This window comes from Marmota flaviventris, chromosome 16 (assembly GCF_047511675.1).
Source record: "Marmota flaviventris isolate mMarFla1 chromosome 16, mMarFla1.hap1, whole genome shotgun sequence".
In the NCBI taxonomy this organism is placed as follows: domain Eukaryota; kingdom Metazoa; phylum Chordata; class Mammalia; order Rodentia; family Sciuridae; genus Marmota; species Marmota flaviventris.
This window is the reverse complement of record NC_092513.1, coordinates 73,584,853-73,601,572: the sequence shown is the minus strand read 5'-3', so window position 1 is coordinate 73,601,572 and position 16,720 is coordinate 73,584,853. Positions and strand designations below refer to the sequence as shown.

The following is a 16,720-nucleotide window of genomic DNA, read 5'->3' as shown; positions in this document are numbered from 1 at the left end:
GTGTTGAGCTGATATAGGATAAGAGACATCAGAGTAAGGCTGCTTGGAACATCTGTAGATTTGCTGGAAGATTTTTCATAACATTCTAGTTGTTTGTTTTTTTTTTTTTAAGTTGTAGTTGGACACAATGCCTTTATTTTATTTATTTATTTTTATGTGGTGCTGAGGATCGAACCCAGAGCTTCGCACACACCAGGCAAGCACTCTATCGCTGAGCCACAATCCCAGCCCCTTGGTTTTGTTTTTTTTTTAAGCATATGTAAAATCATACAAACCTATTAATTGCAGTAGAAAGCACATAATGGGTTTTCTCTTCTGCATTGTTTCAATTTTCAAAACCATTAACATTTTGGGTAAAACAAGAATGTATATGTAAGTGTATATGCAGGAATACAGAACTTAGAAGAATCCACCAGAAATAGCAGGGGCTGAATGGAGTCAGAGGCACCTGACACTGGAATTTTGATCCTCTTGGGTTTTTGAACCACATGGTTACATTGAAAATGTTTTTGCACTGCTAATTAAGTTAATATTTTTATGTTTCCTGCCATCCCTAAGCCTGTCACAGAATAGTAAATGTGCTCCCTAGGCCGGGGCAGTAAGCAAGGACTCCACAAAAGCCACAGCAGGGAGGTCACAGACAGCACTGGCCTGAGCCTTGGGGCTGGTGACAACATGAACACCTGCTCTCAGGCTCCTCCCACCCCCTGACATGCTCTGGGGTGCCCTGGCAGATCTGAGGGGCTCGTCACCAACTGCCTGGGCCTGGACCATCTTGACCCCTGAGGGCCCAACATGCAAGAGATGAAGCCGCTGAGTCAGCAGGAAGCTCCACACTGCAGGAAGGAAGGGCCTGCTCTGCGGGGCCACTTCAACTGCCCACAGTGCCACCCACGCTACTAGTGGACAACACACAGAGACGGCAGAGAAAAGCCACAACAAAGCCCTTTCCTGCTGCAGGAGCCGGCCAGGAGGCCCAGGGGGTGGACCCTCAGGCCTTGGCCTGGCCACCTCTACCGCAGGACCACGGGGAAGAGCTTGAGGGGAGCTTGGTCGCCAGGGCTGCGGGAAGGAAGCCAGGAGCGGAGCTGGCCACTCCCTGGCACCTGCAGGGACCCCATTCACCCAGTTGCCCACACAGCACCAGGGCCTACGAGGAGGTCCTTGGTCTCGGTCTCCGTTGAGACCTCAAGGAATGGAGAACCTTGTTCTTCAAGAAAGACGTCACGACCCCAGACGGCCTGGCTCCAGGGAATGGGCTCTGAGGGTGGGGTGGGGCTGGACCAACTCTGGGCGCCGAGAATGCCTGATTCTACACACCTGGATGCCGGGGCTTTCTTCTCCTTCCTTCACACAGCAGCCATTTAAATCTGAATTTTAGCAAGAGTGTGTGTGTGCAGGGGTGTGTGTGCTCATACCCACATGGGTCCAGTGAATAGTCCACTCCCTCTCCTACTTTGTGCTTTGCCATCAGCTGCAGAGCCACTCCCAAGGAGCCCAGGCCCACAGACCCCTTACACACCCTCCATACCCCCAGGTCTCTACAGATGAAACTTTGCATCAAGTGAAGACTCTGGGTCCCATCTCTCCTCCCCGAACCCCGCTGTGGGCGTGAGACCAGGCACTAGAGACCGCGCCTGGAGCAGCCCCCTCCCACTCCCTCCTACAGAGGGCAGGAAGAGTGATGGCCACAGTTTCTCTTCTGCTTTTTAACAGAGAAGTGGCTGTAGCTCTGTGGCTATGAGGCAGGAGAGGTAAGGAGGGAGCCCGACTATAGCTGTGGAAACTGTTCTGCATTAGGATCTGCCTATTTCTGGGACTGTCCTGAATGACAAATGACTTCCTCTATGGAAATGGAAGCCCTAATCCTAGCCCTATCTGTCCTCAAGGTTTATGTTAGAACAAAACCAAACTAACCCATCTTCTCACTGGACAGGGAGAATCTCCGTCCCTCTCCCCCAGCAAGATGGACACGGGGTCCTCAACAGCCTGGAGCCCCTGAGTGCTTATTTGTAATGGCCACAGGTGCCCAACAGCCAGTCCCTCTCCCACCCTCTACCCGGCACATCAAGCCCATCCACTTGGCTCTTTCTGGAATAACCACCCTCAGTTCTCCTTGGCCGCCTACTCAGTTCACTCTCTCTAGGCCTGGTTCCATCGTCACTGCCTCCAGGAAGCCCTCCCAGGTGAGCCAGGCACCTCAGCAGTCCCAGGGCTCTGCTCGCTACGTGGCCACCTGCACAGATGGAGACAGCAGACACAACTGCATCCCTGTCCCCCATCCCTCAGGGCCTCACCCAGCCTGGTTTAGCTCATATAAACCAGAAAACACACACACACAGTGAGGCTGTGAGATCCGGGCAATCAAATCCTGTTGGGGACAGCTAAGAGCACACAAAGATGGAGACCAGGGTGACAGAACAGCAGGGGTCATGATGTTGAGGGTGGCATGAGGACAGTGCCTTCCTGAAACCATATGCTCTCGCCCCTAGAGCAGCCAGAGGACCACTGACCCCCACCCTGACATGTGCCACATCTAAAGTGCAAACCTCAGCCTTCCAGGGGAACCTGATGGCCACAGCAGAAATAGGTCCACAGCATCAACCGCTCCCACGGGTGCCCCAGACGTACAATTAGCGGGGGGCCTCATCCTGAAGAGAGGGGGCCTGTCCTTCCAACAGGATGACAGACTCCAGGAGGGCTTGGCCCATTTGCCACCAGGGCAGCACATTGGTGGGCTGCCTGAACTGACACCCCTCTTCACAGGCAGGGGTCCCTACTAACAGACCCAGGGGAGGGATTCCATTCATAGGACTGGGGGGTCCCTACTTGCCCACAGCCCTTCACCAGCTGTTGGCCCCTGCTCAGGACGGCCCTCTCCCTCCAGGGACCAGGAAAGTCCCATGAACCGAGCCTCTTTCTCCCTGAGCAGAGGCAGCCAAGGACACTGCTGGTCCCAGCCCCTCTCGTCAAAGCTTCCTGGGCTCCAACTGAGCAAGAGCCGGGGTGACGAGGGATATACCCTGCAGAGCTGTGCCACTGTGCACAGGGCCTCGCTGCCCCTGCCAGAAACACCCAGACTCCTTCTCAACTGCCTCACGCCATCCAAGCTGGCAACGTGAAACCATTCCCAGGACAGCGACGAGCTCACGGGTCAGTGGAGGCCCAGGAGCCCGCTGGTGCCCTGGCTTCCTCCAGTGGGATGTCCTTTGTCACAAATGTTTACTTCTGAGGCAAGTCACCAAGAGCAGTCTCCTGCCACCTGACAGCCCAGGGTCTGAGACCAGAGTCACTTCCAAGAGTAAGTTAGCCAAACCAGCCTGGGAACTGCCCAGAGGTTCCAACTAGCTGGGGTGCGAGCCACCCACAGTCCTGCAGCCCAGCACTTGCCCCCTCCAGGATGGAAACTAGACCCTCCCCTGTATCACCCATTTCACAGTCAGAGAAGCTGAGATTTGGGTCCGTCTCTGCTTCCTACAACTCGACTCCCCTGGGGCCGTCAGAGACCCTGTGCCCAAAGGGCTTCCGCCTAGACAGATGCATCTGCCCCGGTGTCCTAACACACTACTCCAACCAAAGCAGTTCCTAGAGATCATCCGGGGTTTCGTTTTCCCAAATAGGCTAAGTTCTTTCCCCAAATGTGCAGAAATATCATGAATTCACTAAACCCAGAGACCAGCCACTCACTGTCCTTGTGTAGCCAGCCCTCATGCAGGAGGGACAGGCTGGGTCTTGATTAACACGGATCGCAGTGAACTCTCCCAATCCCTCGGGCATCCTGACTCCCAGAAGGAGATGCTCCTGCGGCCCCTCCAGGCACATTCTTCCCAAAGTCCACAAGGACCCTCCTGGGGTCTGGTGAACTGTGAGCACCACAGTGCCAGGACCAACAGGAGTGGACACAGAGCAAGATGTGAACCCCCACCCCCACAGCCTGGAGTCCTCTTTCCCCCGCTGCCAAAACCAGCCCCAGCATCACTGTCACAAGCTCCCTAGTTCCTCTGTGGTGGTGCCCCTTCCCCTCCCTCAAGTGACCACAACACCCACACATACCACAGGAAGTTGGCACTTGGCCCACCACCCCACCAGATGATCAGAGCTGTTACCTAACACAGCCAGGGAGTTACTGCAGAGACCAGCCAGGCCCCGAGTCTGGACAGGGTGGAGATGGGGGATCAGAGTCAGCATGTCCAGCTGGAGCAGGCAGTGTGTTCCCTACCAGGCAGGTCTCCTGTCCAAGCACCAGAGGCTGGGAGGGACAGCTCTGACACCCAGCCTGAGGCCTCATGCCCAGATGCCCCCTACCTGTGCAGGACCTCCTGCACAAGTCCAAGGTGGCCCCTCGAATGCTGCCCGGTCCCACGTGGGCTCCCAGGGCCTGGGGAGGAGAAATGGGCTTACCTATCACACTTTTGGCGAATGATGCTCTTTTGAGGGTGGCCAGGCCCAAGTCACCAATCTTTACAGACCCAGTTGGCCCAGTGATGAAGATGTTGTCACACTTGAGGTCACGGTGGATGATGGGTGGTGTCCTCGTGTGTAGGAATAGCAGGCCCTTCAGGATCTGCCGGCACCAGCTGCGCAGCACCTTGGGCTTCATCACCTTGAACCGCTTCAGGTACCTGGGATGGGGGCAGGGCTCACCAGCCAACTCCCAGGCAGAGGCCCCTCTGCAAAGCCTCACCTGGCACCATCCAGCCTATCTCACATCCCGTCCACTTGCACTCAGTACTCACTTGTGATGGGTTTAGGGTGACAGAGGAAGGCTAGGCAGTTATGTTCCAGGATTATGCAGCCAGAGCCAGGCCCAGGACAGAGGCAGCCAGGCCAGGACTGTGACCCTTCACTTGCTCCTTGCACTGGAGACTTTGCTACTAAAGCCCCTGCCAAGCACAACCCTGATCTCACCCTGAAAGGGGCCGAGGTTGACATAGAAGCCACCATGATAGGTCAGGGTCTCAGCCACTGGATGCTCAGAGTGAGGGCTGGGGTGAGAGGAACCACGGGGGCCAGAGGTCAAGAAGGCCAGGCCTCCCTGCAACTCCCCACCTGTGTGATCTGCTCTAGGGTGTCCCTAGAAGACAGCAGCAGGTACGGCTGGCAAACGGGCTCTTCCCTTGCCATGCCTTCATCTGTGAAAGAAACTGTCCTGTGGCACAGGGACACTGAGGTCCTGTCTGAGACCACAGGATCAGAACAATTCAGATGAACCCAGGCTGTGGAGGGAAGGTCTCCTGTGCCCACAGTGCAGGGCAGGGCCGCAGGGAGGAGCAACAGACTGGCATGGCCACGCATGGCCACCCCTGGCCACGGAGCTCCTGACCCCCACCTTGCTCTGTCCAGTGCTTGACACCTGCTTCAGCACTCACCCTAAAAGTAGTGGACCCTTTGCAAAGCCCTGCCTAGCGCTGTCCAGCCGGTTTTAAAGCCCACCTGTGTACACTGAGCCACCAGAATGTGCCGATGGCTCCCAGGCAGAAGCAGGATGTCAGCCACAATAAGGGCAGACAATGAACCACTTCCCTGGGAAGTCAACAACCTCCCCATGTCCACGCAGGGGACAGTCTTCCAGTTATGTCCTGGCGACAGGTCCCATTTGTCAGAGGAAGCCAGAGGGAGCCAAATGCAGAAAGAACCATTGGGGGCCTTTGATTTGCTTCCCACTGCCCAGAGGACAAAGACCTACCACCCCAAAGGACACCCAAGAGGCAGGTCGCTGGACCACAGGCACCAGCCAGGACAGCCCCAGGCAGTCCAGGGCCTCCGTCACCCTCCAGTCATGACTCTGGCTCACAACAGAGACCACTCCAGCCCAGAGCAGGCTGCACTTACGTCTTCAGCGTCCCCGAGGTCATCAGCTCCGTCACCAGCACAATGCACCGCTTGCCCTTGGCACTGGACTCCCAGAAGTCATAGAAGCGCACGATGTTGGGGTGCTGCAGGCCCTTCAGCATCTCCGCCTCCTCCTTGAACCGCTGCCGCTCCAGCTTGGTGAGCTTCCGGTCCTAGAGTGAGACACAGACAGAACCAGGCGGGCAGCGCAGTGGACCTCGGCCTGCAGCCTCTTCAGGGAGTGCAGCAGGTGTGGGGACCGGGGCACAGGAGGAGGTGGAGGCCACGCTGAGGCCTTGGAGGCCCAGCCCGTCTCGGCCACACCTCCCCTGCTGAACCAGATCTTCCTCTCTACCCAGAGCCACCAGCAGTCCATGACAACTGACCCATCAGGCCCGCCACCCTGGACACAGTCCCTGCACAGGGACCTCCACCCAAAGAAGTCCCGGGAAGCCTGAGACGCTTCACAACCCCCACTGCCAAGCCCATGGGCTTTTTCCATAAAAACACCTCAGAGACCTTTGTCCCCTCAGTCATCATTTACTTCCTGAGTGTTTGTTAAGAGAATGAAACATCAGTTTGCTCCTCGTGTATACACAACTCACAGGAAGGGCTCGAGACCAGGATATGGACCAGAAGAGACACTGACGAGAGCCAGAGACCAGAGCTCATGTGAGGAAGGAGCCGTGACAAGCGCAACACAGCGGAGCCGCCGCGGGGGCCCCTGGGGCAGGCGGGGGCAGCTCGGCCCCCCCAGCCACAGGCCACTTTGCCTGGCCAGCCCAGCAGAACTAATCCACTGGCCTCAAGTTTAAAATGGGGAACAGCAAACAAACACCACCGTTGCCTAAAAGGGCCCTTCATCAGGTGTGTGAGCTGGGTGTCCCCTGTCCAGAAGCTCTGCCCACGGCCGGGGTAGGGCACCAGTACCTTGCCCCACGTTCAACTGCCTCAGGTCCAACCACCCCAGCACCGCCTACCCCGCCCCCACTGGTCCCAGCAGCTACCATCCCTTCCTGGACTCCTCCGCCTGGTCTCCTGCCTCACTGTCCCCTATGACCCACTAGACCTGGCCCTTCCCTTCCCGAAACCCTTCACAGGACTCTTACCACCAAGCCCTCAGAATAAACCCAAAGACACAGGAACTCAAGGCCTCTGGGGGCTTCCAACTTCATCTCCCCACTCTGCAAGCACCCCGAGACCTTCTCACCTCTAGGCCCCCCAGCTTCACCTCCTGGGTTTGGTCCAAGAGGCCCCCAAAGCAATGCCTGCCTCCTCCCACCCAGGAGCCGCGGAAATGTGAGAAAAAAAGACGTGTATTTTCAAAAGGCAACCATAAACAAATGAACACAGAACAGAGAAATTCCCAGGAACTCCAGGGAGACGGAAAGCAGGTGAATTTGGATAGATGGTGGGAGAGATCAGAGCTGAACGGAAACACAAACCAAGACCCTGGAATCCTTCCAGAAGGCCTCGAAGAACATCAAGCTGGACCTCAGCATGGGAGGAGAGGTGGCTTATGAGGTCATGATAAGAGTCGTCTTGTCAAGGAGTCATATCCCAGATGATGGCTGTACCCATTAACAACCCTGCCAGACCCCATCCCCTGCAACACAAGCCCTAAAGGGCCCCTTCACTCAGCAGTGAGTCGAGACAGCAACCATCACCAACAGTGCCAAGCAGCCAAGAGAAACCACCAACGTGGCCAAACCCAGAAAAACAAATAATTCAGGGACCAAAGGCAACATTAATTAATGTTCCCATAACGATCCAAGAAGTAGACTTGCATACAGAACAGCAAGATTCTATTTAAAAAGGAATAATCAAGAGAGATTCTTGCAAATTAAAAAAAAAATCTATTTTAAAAATAAGATATTCCACAATCCAACAAACCATTAAGTATAAAAAAAGTTAATTTTCAGATAATAAAAGGGAAATCGTGTTCCACTCATTAAAATGATTATTTATCTAAGAAAATAAAATCCAAGCCACAAAATAGAGAAACTACTTTTTTTTTTGCAAAACTATTCTTAATACATGTATCTAGCAAAAAGGACCAGGACCCCGTATATAGAGAACTCCTATAACAATAACAAAACAGAACACAGATCCTTCACCAAAGGAGGTGCAGAGATGGCAATGGTACCTGAAAGGTGCTGAGCCTCCTTAGTCATCAGGAAAACGCCAATTAAAACCACACTGAGATGCCACTTCACACCCACCCAGAGGGGCCAGATTTATAGATTGATAATTCCAGCTTCCGAGCAACCAGGAAGAGGCAAGGCAAGTGCTTTGGGGGCCTCTTGGACCAGGCCCAGGAGGTGAAGCTGGGGTGGTTGGAGGTGAGATGGTCTTGCAGAGTGGGGAGATGAAGTCGGAAGCACCCAGAGGCATTGAGTCCTGCTCACACAAGTTGCTGGGCGAAGCCCTTGGGAGGTTTACACCTGCTGTGTCCAGCCGTTCCCCTCCTGGAGAGCCAACTGAGAGAATGGGAACAAGCCCACAAAGACGGACACAAGGATGTTCCCAGCACCTGCGTTTGTTCACCGTGTCCGCAACTGGAAGCAGCCAAAACATCTGTGGGCAAATGCATGAAAGCCGACCCATGGTATCCCCATCGCCACGGGAATGTGACTCAGCAGCCAAAGGGGAACAATTCCTGATTCTCACCACACCTCGGATGAAAGCATTAAGCTCAATGAGAGAAGCCAGACACAAGGATATGTCCAGTCTGGTCCCGTTTTGATGTAAGATTCTGCAAGAGATGGAACTAAGGCAAGGAGGCTCACCATCTGTTGCCTCTGGGTGGGCAGAAGTCAGTCTCTGAGAGAACACAGGGGCGAGAAAATGTTCTACATCATAGCAGAGAATGTGGGCTGCACGTGTGCCTGCCTTTGTCAAAGATCATCAACTCGCATATTGAAGATCTCTGTGTTTCACTCCGTGTAAATCACACTAAGGTGTAAATTACACTTCAACTTTTCAAATGTTAAAAAAAAAAAAAAAAGTGAAAGTATCCAAAGACCAAAGGAGAAAGGTAAAAGAAAGAAAGAAAATGAGAGAAAAAATATTAAGAGATACGAAGGAATCACCTGTAAGTTGAGCAACTGTGTAAGAGGAGTTCTAAGAACAGACGTGAAGTTTACATAAACAGCAGAATAATATTTCTCCAAACTGGGAGGGAAAAAAAATAGGATAAAAAGGTTTGCTGAGGCCAGATCAGAATAAATGAAAAATTACCCACTTCTGGACCTGGTCCAGTGGATTTTCAGAATCCTCAGGTCTGGGCTGCAAAGGAACAGCCCATACTGTGCAGGTGACAGGAACAGCATCGTCCAAGTGCTGACCTGGAATTCTATACCCAGCCAGACATACATCTAGCCAAACCATCAAGACTCATTTTCAATCAGGCACATACCTGTAATCCCAGTGGCTTGGGAGGCTAAGACAAGAGGATCAGAAGTTCAAAGCCAGCCTCAGCAACTTAGCAAGGCCCTAAGAAACTCAGCAAGACCCTGTCTCTAGATAAAATATAAAAATGGGCTGGGGATGAGGCTCAGTGGTTAAGTGCCTCTGGATTTAATCCCCAGTATCAAGAAAGAAAGAAAAAAAGACTCATTTTCAGATATTCAGGAGCTCAAAACTTTACTTTGCACATGCCCTAAGCAAACCAAGCTCCTGGAATAACTTGTCACAAAATACAGAGCGATGCAGCAGGAAGGAGGCAGCCAAGGTGACCTCTAGTCCTGAAGATGAAGGCCACAGGAAGAAGATGGCCCCTCAGCTGGGCCAGCTTGCTCAGGAAGCCTTCTGTTATTTGGATGTGATGTTTAGATGTGAGGTGTCCCCCAAAAGCTCATGTGTGAGACAATGCAAGAAGATTTAGAGGTGAAATGATTGGGTTAGGAGAGCCTTAACCTAATCAGTGCATTTATCCCCTGATAGGGATTAACTGAGTGGTAACTGAAGGCAGGTGGGGTGTGGCTGGAGGTGGGTCATTGGGGATGTGGCTATGGGATATATATTTTGTCTGGTGAGGGTATAGTGTGCTGGCCGGCGCTCGCTCGCTCTCTCTCTCTCTCTCTCTCTCTCTCTCTCTCTCCCTCCTTCCTGGTACCATGTCCCCAGCTTCTTTCCTCCACCACATTCTTCTGCCACGATGTTCTGCCTCACTCCAGACCCTGAGGAATGGAACCAACTATCCGTGGACTGATATCTCTGAAACCAATGAGCCCCCAAATAAACTTTCCCTCCTCTAAAATTGTTCTTGCCGGGTCTTTTGGTCCAGCAGCAAAAAAGCTGACTAAAACATCTTCCCAAGGCAACGACCTTCCCTCTCCAAGTCCCTTCCTGTGGGCCTAGTCACAGACTTGAGACGTCATTTATAACATGAGTTATTTTTGCCAGTGTTTTACAGCATCAATCAACAGCAATGTGTGAAACTTTTCCTTGTGGCTTCTAAGCAAAATGTTCTTGTTGTAAACATAACTAACAAAAATGAGACGTAGAGGAAAGTACTCTGTATAGGCCACAGTCTTTTTTTTTTTTTTTTCTCTCAGTCCTGGGGATCCAATGTGGGACCTGCATATGCTAGGCAAGTGCTCTACCGCTGAGCTATACCCCTGACCACTGCAGTCCTCATTTTTTAAGGTCAGGTCCAGGTTAAAGTTGATAAATTAAAGACACAAAGGTCAGAAGTTATCAGCCATGGTGCCTTGGGATGGGCTTGGAAGTGGGGAGGAGACCTCATTGTATCTTCTATGCCACTGGGCTGTTTTTCCCAAAGTGACGTGCTGTTTGGTCATTTAAAGGTTAGCTAGGGTGTCCTCTGGGCATGGCCTTGTCCCTCACAGAGCTTGTCCAAGTCACCCTCAAATGTTCCTCCACTGATGGTCAGCCCCATTAGCCTGGTAACTCCCTGATACAGAACCAACCCAGTTAGTGAAACATTGTACCCTCTGGTGGGACGAGTTCATTCAGTTATCTACTGGGGGGGCTCAAGACAGCAAGCAAGGTCAGGGAGAAAGCACCTCGTCTCTATGAGGAGGTTTCCAAATCCTATGAGAGTTGCACTGTTCTTAAAGGTCTGGGAGCTAAAGGCTGAGCTCCTGGCCCTCACCCCAGGGGGCTGCACAGACATCTCGTCCCACCTGGATGGGAGGGTAAGATCACTGATCTCGTCCCACTGGGTCTGCATAGCTCTGGTTCCCTCTTTCATGGTGAAAATCCACCAGAGGGTAAACAACAGCAACATTCTGAGGCCACCCTGGCCTCAGGACTCCAGGAACAGATGAAGCAAGACAGCAGCCTCCAAGCTGGGCAGGGGCCACTCAGGGGAACTTGAGTCAGATGGCCAAGGCAGAACAAAGCCTTGGCCCTGACAGGCCTGTCCAGCACCCTAGGGCCACCTGGGGACACACCTCGGGGGACGTTTTTGGTGTTGATTGGGAGGATCAGAGATTCTCTCTGGCCCTTTCCAGTGATACCCAAGGCCACAGCTTGGCTGGAATATCCCTAGTGGCTGATGTCGTCAGACCCACGAGGACCACATGAAGTTGTCCGACAGCAGCGGAGGTAGCACGCCACAGCACCCTCCTTTCAGCAAAGCTTGGGGCCAAGTTTGAGCATCAGAACTGTTGAGGACCCCGAGTCCCTCAAGCAAAGGACAACCCCTCAGCAAGGCCAGCGTCCTTATGAGAAGTCTCCCCAGGATCATATGTCCAAACAAAAGGGCCCTGAGGGTCTTATCCAGAACCGTCCTCTGTGGAGAATAGGCCCAGCCAGAGCCCCAGATGCAGGGTTGGACAGGGTGGGAGGGACTGTGAGGTCCCCAGGCCCATGAAAGAGCTCAGGCCTCTGGGGCTGGGGTTGTGGCTCAGTGGTGGAGCGCTTGCCTGGCACAGGGTTCAATTCTCAGCACCACACACAAATAAATAAATACAGGTCCATCAACACCTAAAACAATTAAAAAAAAAGCTCAGGCCTCTCTCTCTAAAGACTTAGCTCCCTCACTTCACTCAGCTCACACACAAAAATGCCACCATCCCAGGGACAGCAGACACCTGGGACAGGTGGCTCACGTCTGCAACTGATGTATGTGCCTCTTCTATCCCCCTCACCTCCTGGGGAAGTCCCCACTACTCCAGTGACCCTGCCTGCTCCATGCCTTTCTGGTGGACAGGCCTCCCTGCCACTTCCAGACCCCCAGAATTTGCACAGGGCACCCCAGCAGGAGGCGTGCACGCTGCTCATGCTTGTGGGGTCTGAGCATCAGGCTGGGCCAGCAGCAGGGAATGGAGCGGCCAGGCAGAGGGAGCACCCCACCCCCACACTCTGCTCCTGGCTGGCGTCTGGCCGGGAGGAAACCTCAGGAGATGGCAGGCAGCAGACAGAAAACAAATGAACATGTCATTATGTACTGTGCCCGATCTCAGGGGAAAGGGACGGGCAGGAGCCCCAGCCAGAGCACCCTGGCCTCCAGGAGAAGCGCCCCCGGCAGGCAGCTCCCACCCACCCCAAGTGCAGGAAGAGGCCTCCAGGCAGACTGGGGTTCAGGCAGCCCTTGGTGTCTCACAACAGGGACGGACGGGGACAGGCCCTGGGCATCAGGCAGGCCTTGGACTTGGGTGGCTCAGTGGAGACGTCATGGTATTCCTCAAGGCCGACTGTCCACACCAGGCCCTGGCACGGCCTGAGAGCTCCTGGGCCTGCTCCCACTAACGCCGCAGTGCAAACCCCAGTCCCCCTTCCACTCCGTCCTAAGCAACGCAGCGGGTCCACACAATTTCTTTCTTTCTTTTTTTTTTTTTTTAATATTTTTTAGTTGTTGATGGACCTTTATTTTATTGACTTGTATGTGGTGCTGAGAATCGAACCCAGTGCCTCACACATGCTAGGCAAGCGCTCTGCCACAGAGCTAAACCCCAGCCCGGTCCAGGCAATTTCTAAAACGGGCACCATGATCTAGCTGGACGTGCTCCCCACCACTCCCAAGAGAAAGTGGCCAACACTGGACTTGGCCCCGAGGAGCCGCGAGTGCCGTGCACATCCCCAGCCGGTCCGCCAAGTCCAGCAGCTGCTGAGTTCTCCACGTGCTGAGGACGAGGGGCTCGTGGCAAGTCGCCAGCTGGGCATTTCCAAAGCTCAGTCTTCTTTGTCAAGAGTGCCCACGAGTCCATTATTCCCTGAGGCAGAAACTTGAACTTGAATGACTAGCCCTCTCTTCTCTGGTAAATAATACTGTTTTCTTTCAAGGGGGAGGGACGGGGCAGGGGGAGGAGGTGGAGGTGTCAGGTGACTGGAAGCCTCACTCTCTCACAGGCCACCCCCCAAGCCCCTGCCACACACATACACCACACAGACACAGGGCCCCAGGCAGCCACACACAGGAGAAGCACATGATGCCATGGAGTAAATGATCTAGGTTAATTCTGAATGTAAACATCAAAAGCACGAACTCATTCTGGCTTACTTATTCTAAACTGCTCGGGTAAGCGGTAAAGCCAGAGGTTTGGATATCAGGAGTGGCTTGACCAGCTTCACCAAGGTCCTTCTCCATTTCCAGTATTTTGGCAATGTTGACTTTTTAAAATGTTCTTTGAAATGTCTTTCACAGAATACAAATGCCACCTCCGTCAGCCATTTCATAAACACGTCAGCAAAATCGCTTCTCACTCCAGTCCAGATCCATATTTCCACTCCTGCAGACAAAATGACATGGTGTGCCTTTTTCTCAAAAGTCTTTTCTGACGGCCTGCAACACCTCTCTGCCATAAATCTATACATTCTAGAACACAGCTGTTTTTTTTTTTTTTTTTAATTTCCTGTGATCCTAAGACCCTGAGGGGCCAAAGATGTTTTTTCTGGTTTGAGTGACCATTACCAATTAGCAATGCACAGATGACCAAAACAAAGAGAACAAATTTTACCCAAAACGCTTCCTGTACCCAGCTGCATGAGCTCTTTCCCAATTACCACAGGCACCCAGGGTGAATTTAATCACCTCTGGAGAGAGCCCGGGCCCAGCGGCGGGTGCCCACCTCTGGTTTACATCCATGGACTCTGACAACTCTTGCACTTGGGAGATGGTGGAGGGAGTCCACCAGACCACAGCACGGACTCCCCACGCGCCCTCCATCAGGACAGCCAGCCACCCACAGGGCCTCCTTGGCATTGTTGAGCAGGCACGGTGGGGCCTGCCGTCTGGCCTGGCACTTCAGTCTGTGGGCCAGCCATCTGAGGGGGACCCCACATCCCCTGCAGGAGCCCACCTCCCACAAGGAAGAAACCATCTCAGGCACAGACAGGGCCATTGTGTGTCACCATGCAGCAGGGATGGGACAGGGCGGGGGAAGGACTCACGAAGGCAAGAGAAGGAAGAGGACTGGGGACAGTGGAGAAGGGACAGAGGGTGGGGGCACAACAGGTCAGCTCCCCTGAGGCCCATGACGGGCATGGCTGATGGGACCAGAAGCCACCCGGACCAAATGCTGGGTAGCACGGTGACACAATGGCAGACAGGAGTCCCTGAGGACACCCCAAGGCCTCCCAACAGCAACGCCAGCTCCGATGAGCAGCCCCAGCTTCCTGCAGACCAGTGTGTGCCTCAGGACCACCCAGGAGCACGTCCATGGGGCTACAACGAGCAACAGCAAGACACTGAATGGCAAGTGAGGGAAGAGCGGCCAGAGGGTCCTTGGCATCACCGTCCAGCAGCTCCTTCGGCGACAAGGATGCGGCCTGTCTGAGCTGCCCAGCAAGGCTGAGAGGAGGCCCCCGTGGCCAGGGCCCGACAGCTTCACTGTGGTCTACTCGTATACATGGCTGGTGGTGGTCACAGCACACAGGGCAAGTGAGAGGCTCACCACCTACTGTCTTCAGAGTGCACACAGCCACGGGGTGGCTCTGCAAGACCACATCCCGGTGCTCACAGACCCCGTGAGAGGAAGGCTGGGTGGCCAGCCCAGGCGGCACCCGAAAGAGCCTCGCTGCCTTCTTTGTGACTAAATACACGTGAGTCACCACAGTATATGCTCTGCCAAGGGTTCAGAGCCCCCAGCCGATGGGATGCACCCTCAATACAACCCCGTGGGCTCTGGACCATGCAACTAACCCACGAAGAAAATGGAGGAGGCTTTATCCCTCATGGCCCGCCAGCAGGTCAGCTAGCAGGACCTGCCAGCTCATGCACAGCCCAGGTAAATGGCCTTAAACCATCCCCAGCCCCACAGCCAGAGCCTCAGGGCAGGGACTCCTGTCCAGGAGAGAGATGAGGAGTAACACCCCTTGGGCCTTGTCTCTCCAGTGTCAGGTGGTGGAGAGTGAAGTCCTGACCAGGAAGAGCTATGTGCTAGGCAGACAGGGGTCTGGACTCTCCGTGCTTGGGAGTGCAAGTGGGGACCCTGCACACCTATGCTCATCTAATTCAGAAAAAACAGGGGAGCCCAAGCGAGGCCCAGGGGAGCAAGCCATGACAGCAGGCGGAGCTGGGCACGAAGCAGGCGGGTATTTTATCCCCAAACAAGTTGTGAAGTCTTCAGGGCTGACCTAGGACTCCAGGGGAAAGGCACTGGTCTACACACGGCCTCTGGCACTCTGCAGGATGGTGCCTGGGGGGGGTCCCATCTTGACCTTGCAGTCCCACAAATGGGCTGAGCCTCAGCCCACACCGTGGCCCTGAGCAGGTGCCACCTGGCCATCTTCCCAGGGACCAGCATCCTTAATGACGGCCACAAGCTAAAAGACAAGAACACGCTTGGGAGTGTCACGCGTGTAATCCACGGGGTCCTCGGCAGGAAAAGGGGTTGCTGCCTAGGATCCACAGCCACACCTTCTAGAAACACATCCCTCCTGCACTTGGAAAAACCGACAAGCGACTGTGAGTCCGTGTACAACTGTTAAAATAGTGGGCAGGGGGGAACATAAGCCCAGACCTGCTAAGGCTCACTGCTAGCCCTCCAGGACAGTGGCCAGCCCCACCTGCAGTACACTGGCCAGTGGGGACTGGGGTGTCATGGACACAGGCCATTACATTTTGGGGCAATGGCTGAGAGAAATAAATATGCCTCATTGGGGGTCACCCACCCAGAGCACCTGCCCTCAGACAGAGGGGGCGGGGCTGTCCTATGCCTCTCCAGGTGCCCAGCTGCCCCTCCTTTCCAGAATGAGTCAAGTAAGGGACTATGCCCTGGGCACAGTCCTGGACCCAGTGGAAGGCTCAGCATGGTCACTTGGTGGCTACCCTCCTTTCCAAGGCCAGGCCAAAATCAGCAGGGCTGTCCATCCTGCTTCTGTACCCTGAGTGTTGGCACACACTGCAGGTGCCTGACACCTGGCCATGCACCTCCAGTGGTGGACAGATAGGGACACCCAGACATGGGGCAACTGGGGCAGAGAAGGATCAGCTTGAGATTACAGACTTCCCAAGGCCAGGGCAGCCCTGGCCCTGACCAGCTCGACCACCACAGACGGACATCCCACAGCATGGCAAGCACCACGCAGGGTGGGCTGCACCAGAAGAGGCCTTGGCTTTCCTCGCGGGAACGCTGATTTTATTTCCTTATAGAGAAGCATCTGCACCAGCTCCCAGACTATCCACAGACCAGCAGGTCATGAGAGCAGGGGGTCCCAGTGGGTACACAAGCCAGAAAGAGACACTGCCACAGGAGCATCCTGTCCTGGCAATCCCTCCCAACAGCCCATCCTGCTCCTCCCTGAATGCACACCTGAGATAACCAGGGCCCAGTGGGCAGACACCAGGCAGAGTCCTCCCACATATACATACACACCTGACCACACCACGTATCTGGTTTCTGGATGGCAGCCCCACCCATGGCCACTTCCCTACAGGGACATCTAAAGATAGATTTGGACAGCACCATGGATCAGT

General features: G+C 54.3%; 1 protein-coding gene across 1 annotated transcript in view; it reads right to left on the bottom strand.

Moving 5' to 3' along the window:
* The window catches only part of Wnk2 (WNK lysine deficient protein kinase 2), a 119,688-nt gene that overhangs the window by 74,473 nt on the left and 28,495 nt on the right, over window positions 1-16,720 (bottom strand). Inside the window, 2 exon segments of the mRNA XM_027950983.2 lie at window positions 4,402-4,622; window positions 5,833-6,005. Coding sequence (XP_027806784.2) covers window positions 4,402-4,622; window positions 5,833-6,005 — 394 coding nt within the window.